Source organism: Mauremys reevesii, linkage group 16 (assembly GCF_016161935.1).
Source record: "Mauremys reevesii isolate NIE-2019 linkage group 16, ASM1616193v1, whole genome shotgun sequence".
NCBI classification, from domain to species: domain Eukaryota; kingdom Metazoa; phylum Chordata; order Testudines; family Geoemydidae; genus Mauremys; species Mauremys reevesii.
The window spans coordinates 7,431,298-7,444,296 of NC_052638.1; the positions used below are offsets into that span (position 1 = coordinate 7,431,298).

A 12,999-nucleotide genomic window follows, 5' to 3' on the forward strand; every position below is an offset into this window, starting at 1 on the left:
TCTGTTGCTCGGCGAGCCATTGCAGGGTGCTCTCCATGCCCAGGCCGCCACACTGCATCTATGGCAAGGATCCCAGACAAGCCCCCACGTATAACTGGCTGCCAGCCAGCCTTTACGGCTCTTCAACCGGCAGGCCCACAGATGCAGCCAGTTCCAGAGGCCAGGCACCAGACTTCTCCCCAGCCCCAATCTATTTCCCCTGATTAGGGCTGGCTGAGCAGGGGCTAATTAGGTGCCCTTGCAGCAGCACCCTGCTACACCACCCAATGCTAAAGGATCCCCCTGCCCAGCTTAAGGGGAGGATCTACGGGACCTCAGAAACCCACTAATTTCGGGGGACAACTAATAAAAGAACAGGGACAGGAGTGCGGTCAAAGGGTCATAAGAAGGGAGCCTGACGGGGACACCGAGCAGAGAACCCTGGACAGCGCCCACTGCTCCTCGAAGCGGGGCAGTAACCCCGCTCCTGCCCTGAAGGGCAGAGGGCCTGTGAGAGGGCCGAGCGGAGAACCAGTAAGCCTGGGCTGATTGGGGAAGCAGCCACAGCTGGGCCATGCCCCAATCAGGCCACAGCTGGCCCTATAAAGGGGCTGCTAGGCTGGAGCTCAAGCAGTCTCTCTCTCTAGCTATTGAGAGAGATGGGCCTGGCTGCTGGGGAGCTGAACAGAGTGCCTAGAGTGGAGCAGGGCTGGGGGAAAGGCCAGAAGAGCTCCGGCCTGGAAAACCCCCAGGCTGCAGGCCTTGCTAAAGGCCCAGAACGGCACGAGGGTTGCAGAGGGCAGCCCAGGGGTAGGCAGAGACAGCAGGTCCAAACCCTCCTTGCCTGTGATGAGTGGCTTTTACACTGCAGTCCGCCCCAGTGAGCGGGGGCTAGATGGTGACTGGCAGTAGCCAAGACTGAGGTGGGGATAGGGGGTTGGGGGTTGCCCAGGGAGGGGAGACCCAGCGAGACTGTGGGTACTGCACGGGGTGGAACTCCAAGGGAGGGACACCGGGGCCAGCGGCAAGCGAGATACCAACCTGCAGAGGGCGCCCCTGAGTGGAAACAGCTAATTCCCTGGACAACCATCAGGAGGCGCCGCAGCAGTGAGTCGTCGCCCTGCTACAGATCCTAAACCAGCAGCCTGATTTTCAAGCACCCATTGACAACAGTCAAAGTCCTTAGATTAGATTTGCTTAGACTGTAAATTCTCTGGGACAGGGAGTAATAGTATCAGAGTTACTCCAAATACACAGTGAAGGGAGAGGACAGTCAGGCCCGGTGTGCGCAGGACAGATGACATACAGGGAACGAGGCACTCGGTGAACAGTGAGGGTGAAGAGAATTTCTCGGAAAGCACTGATTACAACCAGTGGATTTATTTTTAACCAGTGTAACGATAAGTATGGTAATCCATTTCCCCTGAAGACGATCACTGAGCAGTGAGAGGTGATGGTGCTGCATGCAGCCTTCCTCTTTGCTTCTGTTTGAAGAAGTTATTTAAACAGCAATGTCTCGCCACTTCCTCGCTCACGGGGCACTGTCCAACCATGTCCTGGCCGGGGCCAGGAGTCTGCAGTAGCAACAGTACACGAGCGTTTAAGGAAAGCCCCTCTCACCCTGCGAGCACACAAAGGCACAGTGCAGTCAGAATGCTCTTTTAACACAGGGTTTCATAGGGAATCTAGATGTATAAAAAGAACCGTTCGTGCATTTCAGGCACTTCCATGGGGATGTTAAGATACACATGGTCTGACCTTCAGAGGGGCTGAACAGCAGCTCCCATCGACTTCTGCACCTCAGAAAATCAGACCTAGAAAAGCACTCCTGATGGGGGGGCTAAAAGCAGTTATGGGCCAAGGGGGGGCCATTACTTATCCTGACCCCTCAGCTTCTGTACGGAGGGGCTAGGGGCTCCCGCTGCTCTGTCACTATCTCCATATTTACACCGATGATGATTTCAGCATAACTGGCAACATGTGGACATTTTAGATGCATTCCAGGTGGAAAATATTCTTGCTGCGTGTATGGCCTTTCAGGACACCAGAGCTGCTGAAAATGTGGCTCCATTCCACACCCTCTCCCTGCTTTGACCAGCCTTTGTTCTCTGGCCGTTTTTTCCCTTCCTGTCCTCTTTTCTCATAGGAAGGGCAGGACTTGTAAGGCCATTTCAGAGCAACACAGAACCCCTGCAGGCTAGGAGCAGTAGGCAAAAGAGCAGATGGGTTTTCCATCCAGGGAGGTTTTTAAAGATGGGCAGTTGTGTCAATCAACTATCCTGAAATATATCTGCACTTGCTCTGAGTCATGGGTCGTGCCTGGCTGCATCACTTCTTCATTACAAGGTCACCCAGTGTCACAAAGATGAATGTCATCATCTCAGCATGTGTGACATACTCCTGGTGTATATTTTCGAGTGGGAGAAATGTGTCAATCAACAGGAACACACTGGGAAGTTTTTGTGGCCTTCCTGTCCTCGTACTCCAGTCAGCCCTGAGATAACGAGCATTCTCCATGGGGCTTCCATAGCTGCCGTTTCTCTCATTGTGCAATCAGTGTATTCGGAGCAAAAATAAACCAATTCATCATGGGACTGGATGCTTCAGGCGACTGGTGGTGAGAGCTGGAACCTTTCACATCTAAGACACAGACCCTGGCAGTAGTAACTGAAAGCTGGTACCTTCTGGTGGCTGATCAGTCCATGTGGAATAAGGCTGTGGTCTCAATTTAGTTCCTGGTGGAAACTTGTCCGCATCACAAAACCATCACCGCAGTCAGCACTAACCGACACCTGTGCTGGCAGATAGTAGAAGGGCTAAGGAACGGATGGGTAAAGAGGCAGCTGGCATCCCTACAGGCCAGGCCATGGGCTACTGTGAGGGAATCTCCACCGCCACTCTTTGTGTGGGACTTGGTCTGCGGAGCAAGGGCGTGAGTCGCCAAGGCCCTCGACCTGGCACATTTCATGAATGCTAAAAACAAACCAAAACCCCGTCCATCACCCTTGAGCAAAAGGGTATAACAACTCTGTTCACCTCCTGCAGCTGTTTACACTGTGGCTGGATTCACAAAAAAACCCACTCAAAAGCTTTTCCTGTACAGCTGTGGGCAGGAAATTCTTCTGGAAACTGCAGGGATCCTGGTACATTTGGCTGGCTGCATGAAAATCTTTGCCTGTTTGCATCTTAAATAAGGACATTTTAAGCAAGGACGTTGCCGGTTCCTGGCTTGCCCGCAGGCCGAATGCTTCCATCTGTAAAACTTGCTGGAAGTCACCGAGCAGCATGAGAAACTGTGCTCATGGAGGCATTTCTGCAGGGCACCTTGCCGAGACTTCAGAGCTGAGTCACAAGGTGCTGTATCTGAGATCTGCCCTTCAAGGTCACCAGGAGCAATGTTTCTCGGTGGTAAGGCCAGCAGTGAGGGGGATGGGATTTTAATCTAGAGATGCAAAGCAGCCTCACAGAGCCGATAATTTAAGAGGCAGGGCACAGCTGTCCAACTCTGCACAACAGGGGACAGAGTTCTGGGAAATAAGTAGAAACTAGTTTTTAAATGTCTCACTTTGTTTCGTTAACTTAATCAAGATTTTTGTCCTGTCAAATGTGGTAAGTAAAATGGCCGCATTTATTTTGCCAGGTGGAAAACCAAATGAATGCATCTCAGAAGCTAATTGGAGATGGTCCTGTGTGTGCAATTTTTGCTGGGTTAGTGGTTTTCCAGGATCAATAGTTTTTTATTGGGTAGTTCCTACTTAATCGTTAAATCTTTCCTGACACTGTGAATGAGCCCGAAGCACGATAAAGCGTAAGGGGACATTCAGCCAAGTAGATCAGTTGTTTGGACGAATGCTCTTAACCTTCTCAAATAGAGAAGGCTTGGTGCCCTGCGTTGGCTTTCGTAACTGCAGCCTGTTCAATTCCAACTTCAGTAGGATGAAAGGTGGAAGTAGGGCCACAGGCCTGTCTACATACAGGAGTTATGCTGGTTTATCTAAAGAGGGGTTTTAAACTGATTAATTCATAGGCTATGGCTTCACTGCCAAAAAGGTGTGTTTTTACCACAAGATTGCTAACCCCCATTAGCTGTCTCCCTGCAAAATCCTAGTTGAGACAAGGCAGAGGCCCATTCTTTTAAAGGTGTTTATAACAGCCTGTCAGAGTGTGACCAGCCCTTTAAGGGAAGAAGAACCCAGTCCCACCTGTGACTGATCAGCTCGCTGCCTCCTAGATGAAGCTGTGGGGCTAGGAGTCAGGTGATCCCCTAAGAGCACCTGGGTCTTTAAAGGCCAGTGAGCGCTCAGCTGAGCCAGAGAATTGCAGGGAGCAGATTGCTGGACCAGAGGAAAGACTCTAGCTAGTAAGTGGTCCCCAGGCAGATGACCTTGTGAATGAGAACTACAGGTGTGCCGGGGTCCGAGCAAGGACTGGAGGGGAAGGGGAAAGTCTCTGGGCATTCGAGCCCATGTGGGGCAGAGGACCTGCTTTATTTGGGTCTTTTGCTTGTGTGATCAGTTTAACTAGTAAACTGTGGCCTGCGGCAGGGCCTGACCCAAGCTCTGGCACGGCAATGATCCTTCAGTTGCTGGGGAGGCTCCCTGTACGCGAACAAGCTGCTCTGTGCTTTGCATCGTCCCTGCGTGAGGAGCTGTCTCTGTCACAGCTCAGCTGCGAGGCTAAAACGGCTCCGTTTAATTTGGTGGTCTGCAGACTCAACTGCTGCTCACGGAGACAACATCCTCTCCCTCTAACCTCAAGGCGGTCTCTCCGGTGACAAAGCAGCAAGCCATGCTCCCGCCGGCTCAGCCAGCCTAGAAGCAGCAATAAGAGTTTAAAAGACGCATCTCCTGGGCCTTGTGAAATGCTGAGCTTCCCTTAAGGACATATACAGAGATGTTGCACCCTGATTCCACCAATAGAGACACTCCATAAATGGAACAATTTGGTAAACACTTCCCCTCTGGCAGATCCCCCAGAAGTATCCATCACAGCACAGGCCTGCTCTGACAAGTGACTCTAGAAATGGCACCATGGGGCTCTGGGTTTGTCCATGGTTTCTGTAATGTGCTGAGTTTAAAAGTAAGATTGCCAGCCCTGCCCACTGAGCCTAGCATGGCAGAGTCAAGCTGGGTTCTTTCCTTCTTGCTCATCATCACCACCAATAAAGATGCTGCCAGCCAAATTTTCTGCCCTTTGTTACATCCGTGCACCCCCACTGCCTTCAATAAGCAGGTTGGAATTTACTAAATCGCTCTGTGGGTGATGTATGAGATGGGATAGATTCCAGCTGAGTGACCGCGGCAGAGATAAAGTGCAGCAAATGCTTATTTTTGTAGCTGAATTGAGCAGAATTGACTCTGAGTTCACACAGGAAGCTGGTGTAGGAGGCAAGAAGGGGCCCGTGCTTTAAACCCACCAGACAAGGCTCTGTTTTAAACACGCCATCCTTCCTGTTGGAGGACTGGGCAAAGGGTTCACTTTGGAGCATCATCTCATTTCTGCGCCTTACTCTGCCAGGGTGCCTGTCGATGAATGACATAAGAGACACCCTTTGCCTCCAAGGTTGCTGTCTGATCTCCATTCCCGCGAAGCAGTGTGAATTCAAAGTTCCTTCGGGTGGGTAATGGAGTACACTCTGCATTCACACCAACCTGCCCCAGGGATCAGGAGTCACATCCCAGTCTCTGGTGTGGCAGTGCTAAGCTGTGGGCTGGCCCTACCACTTTCAAACCGCTCTTTGATGGGAATGAAAGAGGATCCCTTCCACACGCCCCCGTGCAGGATGAGGGAGCCTCACTGGCAAATGGGCACTGAATACCGGCCCGTGGGGCTGGTCTTATCTGGATGGGGGGGATTGTACCTAATGCTAATCGAAATAGAATTGTTTGGGGAATTTCATGTTTCCTGGTCCTGTAGCCAAGCCCCAGGCTGCTCGCTGAGCTACCCTGGGACACTGGGGTGTCAAACTAGCTCGCTTTAGCCTCCTCCCTAAGCGTGGCTGGAGATGCCATAGCAACTGTGATCTCACAGTGGCTGATTATGCAGCATCAGAACCCTGCCAGCCCTGCTCCTTGGCTCGGCCCAGACGAACAATGACTTCAGGAAGCGAGGGCTTGTGAGGCCAAGTGACGAACCTTCTCCCTGGGTAAAGCAGCTGCAGAGAGAGCGATGCAGAGGAGACCGGGGCGAACGCTGGCAGCGGGGGAAAGGTGGGGATGGAAGTGGCTGGGGTTCTGTTCTCTCCTGGGGAATTGGGGCCTATGGCAAGGATAGCCCCAGGGTTTTGGCAAGTGGGATGGAGAGGGAAGGCTGGGGCTTTGGTTTGGAGACTCTGTAGGTGAAGAAGCCAGAGTCTGGCTGGGATGAGGGAGAGGGGGGAAGGAACGGGGAGCTGAAGATGATCAGAGCTGATGGAGAATACGCTGGAGTGAGGCAGCCACCGGCGGGAGCTGATTTCTGTAAGAATGAACACGACACAGTAGGCCCTGCCTCTTGGTCTGTGCAGCCCCCGACCAGCCGGGCGAGTCCAGCACTGGTTGGCCCTGGCTTCACCGCTGAGCCGCAGCGAGGCCGCATGGTGGACATCAGGATGTGCAGAGCCCGAGTGTGGGAAGGATGCAGAGCTGGGACGGCGCTGGGGAGAAAACGTCGTTTCCAACGCGGCCTGGGGGACAAACAGCTGCCTGGGCCTTTGGCTGCCTTTGCAGGGACTGAGGCGATGCCGGGATGGTCTAGGCAGTCAAGGTGCACCAGGCAGGCGATGGCAGGAGGGATTGTTCTGTGGTTTCCCTAGGTGTCCGGGCCAAACGGTTCCATCTCTTTGCCAGGGCAGCAGGACGAGAGGCCTGGTGCTGCTATGGCTGTGCATTTCATGCTCCCCGGCCGCTGGTGAGTGAAGTTGTGTCTGGGAGATGCGACTGGGATGTTGCACTCTATATGATTTTATGAAAATATGCTAATGAGTGTGAATATAATGTAACTGGAATATGCTTCATGAAAAAGGTCTCTTGTACGGTATCATTACAAAGCTGATAATCTATTGCGTGTGGTCATCCTATTTGTATAAATGTACCACTCTTGTATCTGAAACTAGAAATATGAAATATAACTCTGAGGGTCTATTATAATTATGCAAAGTGTGGGCCATTAATGGTGGTTTGGAATCTTGATGGCTCCCATCAGCCAGGACAATTGACTGTGGATGGCTCTGTTTGTGGGCAGGCCTTCCTGTGAGTCCGGCTGGGAGGAATGGAGGCTTGGGGTCTTAAAGTGACGTGATCATGTCACCTGAACTGGAATCCATCTTAAACCTGGTGCTTTTCCATTTAGAAGAGGGGGAGGGGAGGGGACCCAGAGAGACAAAAGATTCCCACCTTGTGCCAAAGCTATAAAAGGGGGTGGAACAGAACAAAGGGGGCTGCAGTCATGAGAAATCCCCTAGTTACCACCTGAGCTGGAACAAGGGCTGTACCAGGGGAAGGATTGTGCCCAGGCTAGGAAGGCTCCAGTCTGTGAAAGAAACGTATCGAAACATCTCTGAGGGTGAGACTTTATCTGTATTCAGTTTTCTTACTGTACTAGGCTTAGACTTGAGTGTTTTATTTTATTTTACTTGGTAAAAGTTCTGTCTGTTACTACTTGGAACCACTTAAATCCAACTTTCTGTATTTAATAAAATCACTTTTTACTTATTTAACCCAGAGTATCTATTAATACCTGGGGAGGGCAGGCAAACAGCTGTGCATCTCTCTCTATCAGTGTTACAGAGGACGGACAATTGATGAGTTTACCCTGTATAAGTGTTATACAGGGTAAAACAGATTTATTTGGGGTTTGGACCCCATTGGGAGTTGAGCATCTGAGTGTTAAAGACAGGAACACTTCTTAAGCTGCTTTCAGTTAAGCCTGCAGTTTGAGGGACGTGGTTCAGACCCGGGTCTGTGTTTGTGGCTGGCAAGCGTGTCTGGCACAACCAGGCAGGGCTCTGGAGTCCCAGACTGGCAGGGAAAGCAGGGGCAGAAGTAGTCTTGGCACATCAGTTGGCAGCCCCAAGGGGGTTTCTGTGATCCAACGCGTCACCACGACCTGACCATTGCACTCCCCAGTCAGTGCCTTCAGCTTGCTCCCAGGGGTGACGGAGACTGGGCCCTGCCTGAATCAGCCCCAAGTGAGGTCAGCAATTTGGACAGCTGGTACTCATGGGACGGTGGCGGTGCCTGATGGGCCTGCTCAGATCTCAGGAGGCACCAGCAGCAACCACTCGCTAGTGAATGAGACGACAGGGGCCAGGGTGGGAGAAGGGAGGCAGAGCGCAAGTGAAGCAGAGGAAAGGATGAGGTATTAATGGAGGAAAGGCAGAGAGGAGAGGGTGGTAATAGAATGGGAAGCACAGGTCTGTCGGGTCCCGAAAGAGCCCCAGGGGGACTGTGCCCTCCATTTGCTTTGCAGGATGTGGTACACAGAGGAACTTGGCACCATCTAGTTCCATGCAGGCGTTTGCAGCTGTGGGGGAATTCCCCTGGGTGGTGTCAATACAGGACCTACAACACAACCACCTGGCCTTTGGCTCCATCCTGAGTGAGCACTGGATCCTGAGCGCTGCATCCAGTTTTCAGACAAGGTATGATGTGCCATGGCGCTCTCCCTTATGGTGTGGTCTTGCTCTCAACTCTGGGGGACGCCGCTTCTCAGAGGTCCTCCTTGGATGGAAGCTGCCAGGAGCACCCAGTTCCTCAGTGCATTACCTTGCATGTTCGGAACCAGCCCCCCGGCACAGCCTTGACAGGCAGGCTTTGCTGTAGGAAAAGACCAGGAACTGAGCCAATCGCAAGATTAAATTATCTCTGACTGCCGAGTAGCTGGGGCTGCTCGTAGCGAGGCTGCGGCTGTAATGAACTTCCAGTGAAACGGAGCCAGCAGCACTACGCACACGGTTCAATGCGCACTGCCGCCGTTTGCACTGGGCTCGTCTTCCCATCTTTCAGCCCCTCACGGGTTTAGTCCTCTGAGAAGATCTGCTCTGGTTTGGAAGGCCAAGCAAGGGATTGTGAGGCCTCCTCTCTTCCCTTCTCCCTCTCTCGGCGACGAGGGACAGAAAGCTGGCAGCCAGCCTCTTTTCCTGGGCTGCCTTCTCCCCGTTCCCTGCACACGCCACCCAGCTGCTGGCCATACAGTGTCCACCTACAGGGTGCCGGCGTTCAGTCAGCAGGTGCTCAGCATTTCAGCCTGCCCCTCCCAGACACAGTACAACGAGGCCCCAATCCTCCCCTCCGATGTAGCGCTCTGATGGTGTAAAGCTGGCAGTGGGGGAATCCCTGGGTATCAGAGCTGCTATGGCATCTGTGCCCCCCGCCCCCGCTCCATCCCCCTGCTGTAGGAGGCATGGCTGAGGGAAAGGGGGGTAGGGGGGTATGTGGGTAGCCAATGTCTCCCTACTGCCAGAATAGCGCCTACAGGCTGTGCAATTTACAGCAGTCCTTGGCCTACACGTCTGAGGGACCAGACTGGGGCTGGGCCACCCAGGTCTGGTGGGAAGGGCATAAAAATCACCTTTGCACACATCTCCCTCCTGAGCTGTGCTGGGATCTGGACCCTGAGCCACCAAGTCAAAGGCATGGAGCCCGATTCTGGTCTCGCACTGGCTTTGCACCAGTATAAACTGCCTTGCCTAGTGGCCTCAAGTCTTCCGGGAGCTGGTGTCACCCTGCGCCCACTGAGCTGCCAAGGGGCTCTCAGTTCCTGGAGCTCTTTGCACATCTAAGGCTCCTCTGGTCTCTTTCTTCAGGCAGCCGGCTTTCGCCGGGGTTGGTGTAACCGACATGAACACGCAGAGGAAGCCCCAGTCGCAGTCCTCAATCAGCACCATCATTCCCCACGAAGACTTTAACACAATCACGCTGGACAAGAACATTGCCCTGCTGAAGACGGCCACCCCCGTAGAGTTCAGTGATGCTGTTCAGCCCATCTGCTTCCCCAGCAGGAACCTCACCGCAGCCACCCTGGAGAACTGCTGGGTGGCAGGGTGGCTTCACCCCCCTGCAGGTAACCCCTTCCTTTTCCTGGGTGACCTGGCCTAGAAAAGGGCACAGGCCAAGTTTGACTGTTGTATTTGGGGGGGACAGCTCTAGCCAGGCCAATGGGACCGTGAGGGGGACGGACGGACGCACACACACACACACACACACCCCTGGCTCGCTGGTTCTCTCCTGCCTGGAGGGGTGGGTGCTCTGGCTGCGGCAGGCTGCGCATTACCTGGGCTGCTGGTTTAGCAGGGGAGCCCCGGCAGCTGCTGTCCGCTGTAGCAACCTGAGCGGGGGAGCTGCGGCCACTCTGGCACCAGCAGGACTTGATGCCGCTGCTTTTCTAGTGCCGCCTGGTGCTGCGGCTGCTAATGAAGGGAGGCTGCTTCCCCGCCACACCACACAGAGACACACGGCAGCGCGGGCTCCACTAGGACCGTCACTCTGGGCTGCTGGGGGGTGAGGAGGAGGAAGTCAGGGGTCAGTGGGGCTGCTGGCAGGCACCCATCCTGGTGCATTATGTTAAATGCACCAAACCTCACCCCCCCGACCACGGCACCCCAGGCTGGCCCTGTTGGGGGGGAACACCCCCCTGGTTCCCCAAACTACACCCATGGAGAAGGGCGAACCTCAAGAGCTGCATTCAAAAGTCTGGGTGCTTTTAGGGAGACTGCAAAAGCCAATAAGACCTGCTGGCTTCTTCCAGCTAGACAAGCCGGTGAGAAACCAGAATGGTGACTTGCCTTATAGTAACTGTGGTTCTTCAAGAGGTCTTGTCTGTGTGGCTCCCACTCCGGGGCAGCATGCACCTTGTTCACCTGCAGGTCCTCGCAGATAAAGGAAGATGGGCAGGGTATGAAATCCAGTGCCTAGTAGTGGGGTGAGGGGCTTTGGTTTGGGTACACGGTGCAGCATCCCAACCATGAAGGCCTTTGTTTTCTTTTCCTCACCATAAAGCCACACGTCCTCTCATGCTAGGGGAGGCCAAACAGAGCTCCCCAGGGAGCTCAGTTAGATCCATTTCTGCTCAGCAAACAGCAGCTGGATCGGAGTCTCTGGGATGGGGGTGATGGGGGTGCAGTGCCCCCGGGTGAAAGGAGAGGCCGGAGCCATGTTTCAAACCCAGCTCTCTCATTTGGCAGTGCAGGGGCCTATCCCTGCCCACCCAGCAAGGCTAATCCCTGTTGGACTGAAGCAGATAGCGCTCCTTTTAGCCTACTGGGCGTGTCAATAGGAAGAAATGCAGCGCATGTGACGCTGCCACTTCCAGTCCCTAGGCCCCAGACTGGGGGGTCTCTGATCTCTTGGTTTCTTGGCTCAGACAGGAAGACACGCGGCAGCAAGCTTTCTAAGGAAGCTCTCAGTAGTGGATGTGGATCCCTGCCCCTTGAAGAGAATCGTTACAACCGAGTGCAGCAGCCACCGGGACTCCGATAACGTGACTGGATGTTTGGTAAGGAGCTTCTACTGATCCAGCCACTGACTCTGAGGCAGGGTGTGAACTACAGGGGGATCTGAGCTCTGCAAGAATGGGGGCAGCCTCTGCTTCCCTCACACGCACTATTCCGCAATTAGCTACTGTATTGTCCATGAGATCCAGGGCCCGCATCAGCCTTGGGCCATAATAAAGGCCTTAGTTTCCACAGGTCACTTTTCACTCTCCTCTGTCCTGAGGCTTTGTCACATCACACGTACTAGCCTTCGCCTGGGAAAACTAAACTGGGTTCCCCTCCATACCCCATGAACGTGGCCCCTGTTCAGCCCGCATGCTGATGTGTGGGGAGCAGATTCCTGGGCAATTCATCTGTGATGGGCAGGGGCGGCTCCAGGCCCCAGCACGCCAAGCACGTGCTTGGGGCGGCAAGCCGCGGGGGGCGCTCTGCCGGCGCCGCGAGGGCGGCAAGCAGGCTGCCCTCGGCAGCTTGCCTGCAGAGGGTCCGCCGAAGCCGCGGGACCAGCGGACCCTCTGCAGGCAAACTGCCGGAGGCAGCCTGCCTGCCTGCCATGCTTGGGGCGGCAAAATCCCTAGAGCCGCCCCTGGGTGTTCTAAGAAGAGCCAGCCCCTGGAATTACTGGTGGCTTGTTGGAGCAGATAAAGCAACGAGCTGGTGGGATCTGTCCTCCTTCCAGTTTAGGATTCGTATAGAGGTGCCCACGGGATACAGGAGCAGTGAGAGCACACGTTGGAGGAAAACTGGTGTGTTTTGACTGAAACCTGCCTTTTGTCTCCTCAAGGGGGACCCAGGGAACCCAGTCATGTGCCAGGCTAAGGGAACTGGAGACTGGGTTCTGAATGGAGTGCTGAGCCAGGGCGGCATGAGATGCTACGGACCATTTCTCTACACCAAAGTGGCCTATTACAGCGACTGGATTTCAGCCACAACAGCCGACGCAGGAGCACCCGTATATCCCACGTTTGCCAGAGGGCGCCCTGCTTTTCAAGCTCCGACTGAGGATTTGGAAGGGTCGTTTGAGTCAGCAGAGAAGGTGTTTCAACCCTCAGTCATCGCAGAAGCTGGGTCTGACCGTGCCCAAGCCAAGCAGCGACCGAAGGACATCAAGCCCGCCCAGGAAGGGCTAGCCAGGGCTTACAGCAAGTCTGACCCAGTGTACTATGACTACTACAGTGGGGAAACGCTCCCCATTTCGCAGGGGCGCGTGCATCGGCCGCAGAGCCTCACGGAAATGAGCTCTGTTTTCCTTCTGCTCGGGCTCCTGTTTTACTAGATGAGACACTGTAACCGAGGCAACTGTGTGATTGACTGGCCTCGGGGACCATTCCCAGCACTCCATCCGTTTTAGTGCTGTTGACAGTGACTATGTGGTGTGATCCATGTGCACGGTGCTGACACGTCCTCCCCCCACAGCAACGCCCGCGTGTGTTAATCCGTCTCTGTATTTTGGCACTCACTCAGGCTATTAAACTTTAAACTCCTCCCCCCCCCAAACTTTCCTGATTCCTTTTGTCCCAGTCCAAAGAGGACAATGACTGTAAATCTGT

At 54.0% G+C, this 12,999-nt stretch overlaps 1 protein-coding gene across 9 annotated transcripts; it reads left to right on the forward strand.

Moving 5' to 3' along the window:
- The first annotated feature begins 2,398 nt into the window (after positions 1-2,398).
- PRSS54 (serine protease 54) lies at positions 2,399-12,940 on the forward strand. Of its 9 annotated transcripts, none has more exons than XM_039502648.1 (6): positions 6,034-6,188; positions 6,773-6,867; positions 8,428-8,599; positions 9,764-10,020; positions 11,324-11,451; positions 12,234-12,940. In XM_039502648.1, exons 1-6 carry the CDS (start codon positions 6,148-6,150, stop codon positions 12,723-12,725), a joined length of 1,185 nt encoding a protein of 394 aa, XP_039358582.1. In that variant the 5' UTR covers positions 6,034-6,147; the 3' UTR covers positions 12,726-12,940. The 9 variants fall into 9 exon arrangements, with proteins under 9 accessions (XP_039358585.1, XP_039358590.1, XP_039358582.1 ...); XM_039502649.1 differs by having other exon boundaries at positions 6,043-6,188; positions 6,812-6,867; XM_039502654.1 differs by having other exon boundaries at positions 6,044-6,124; positions 6,812-6,867.
- Positions 12,941-12,999: the final 59 nt, after the last annotated feature.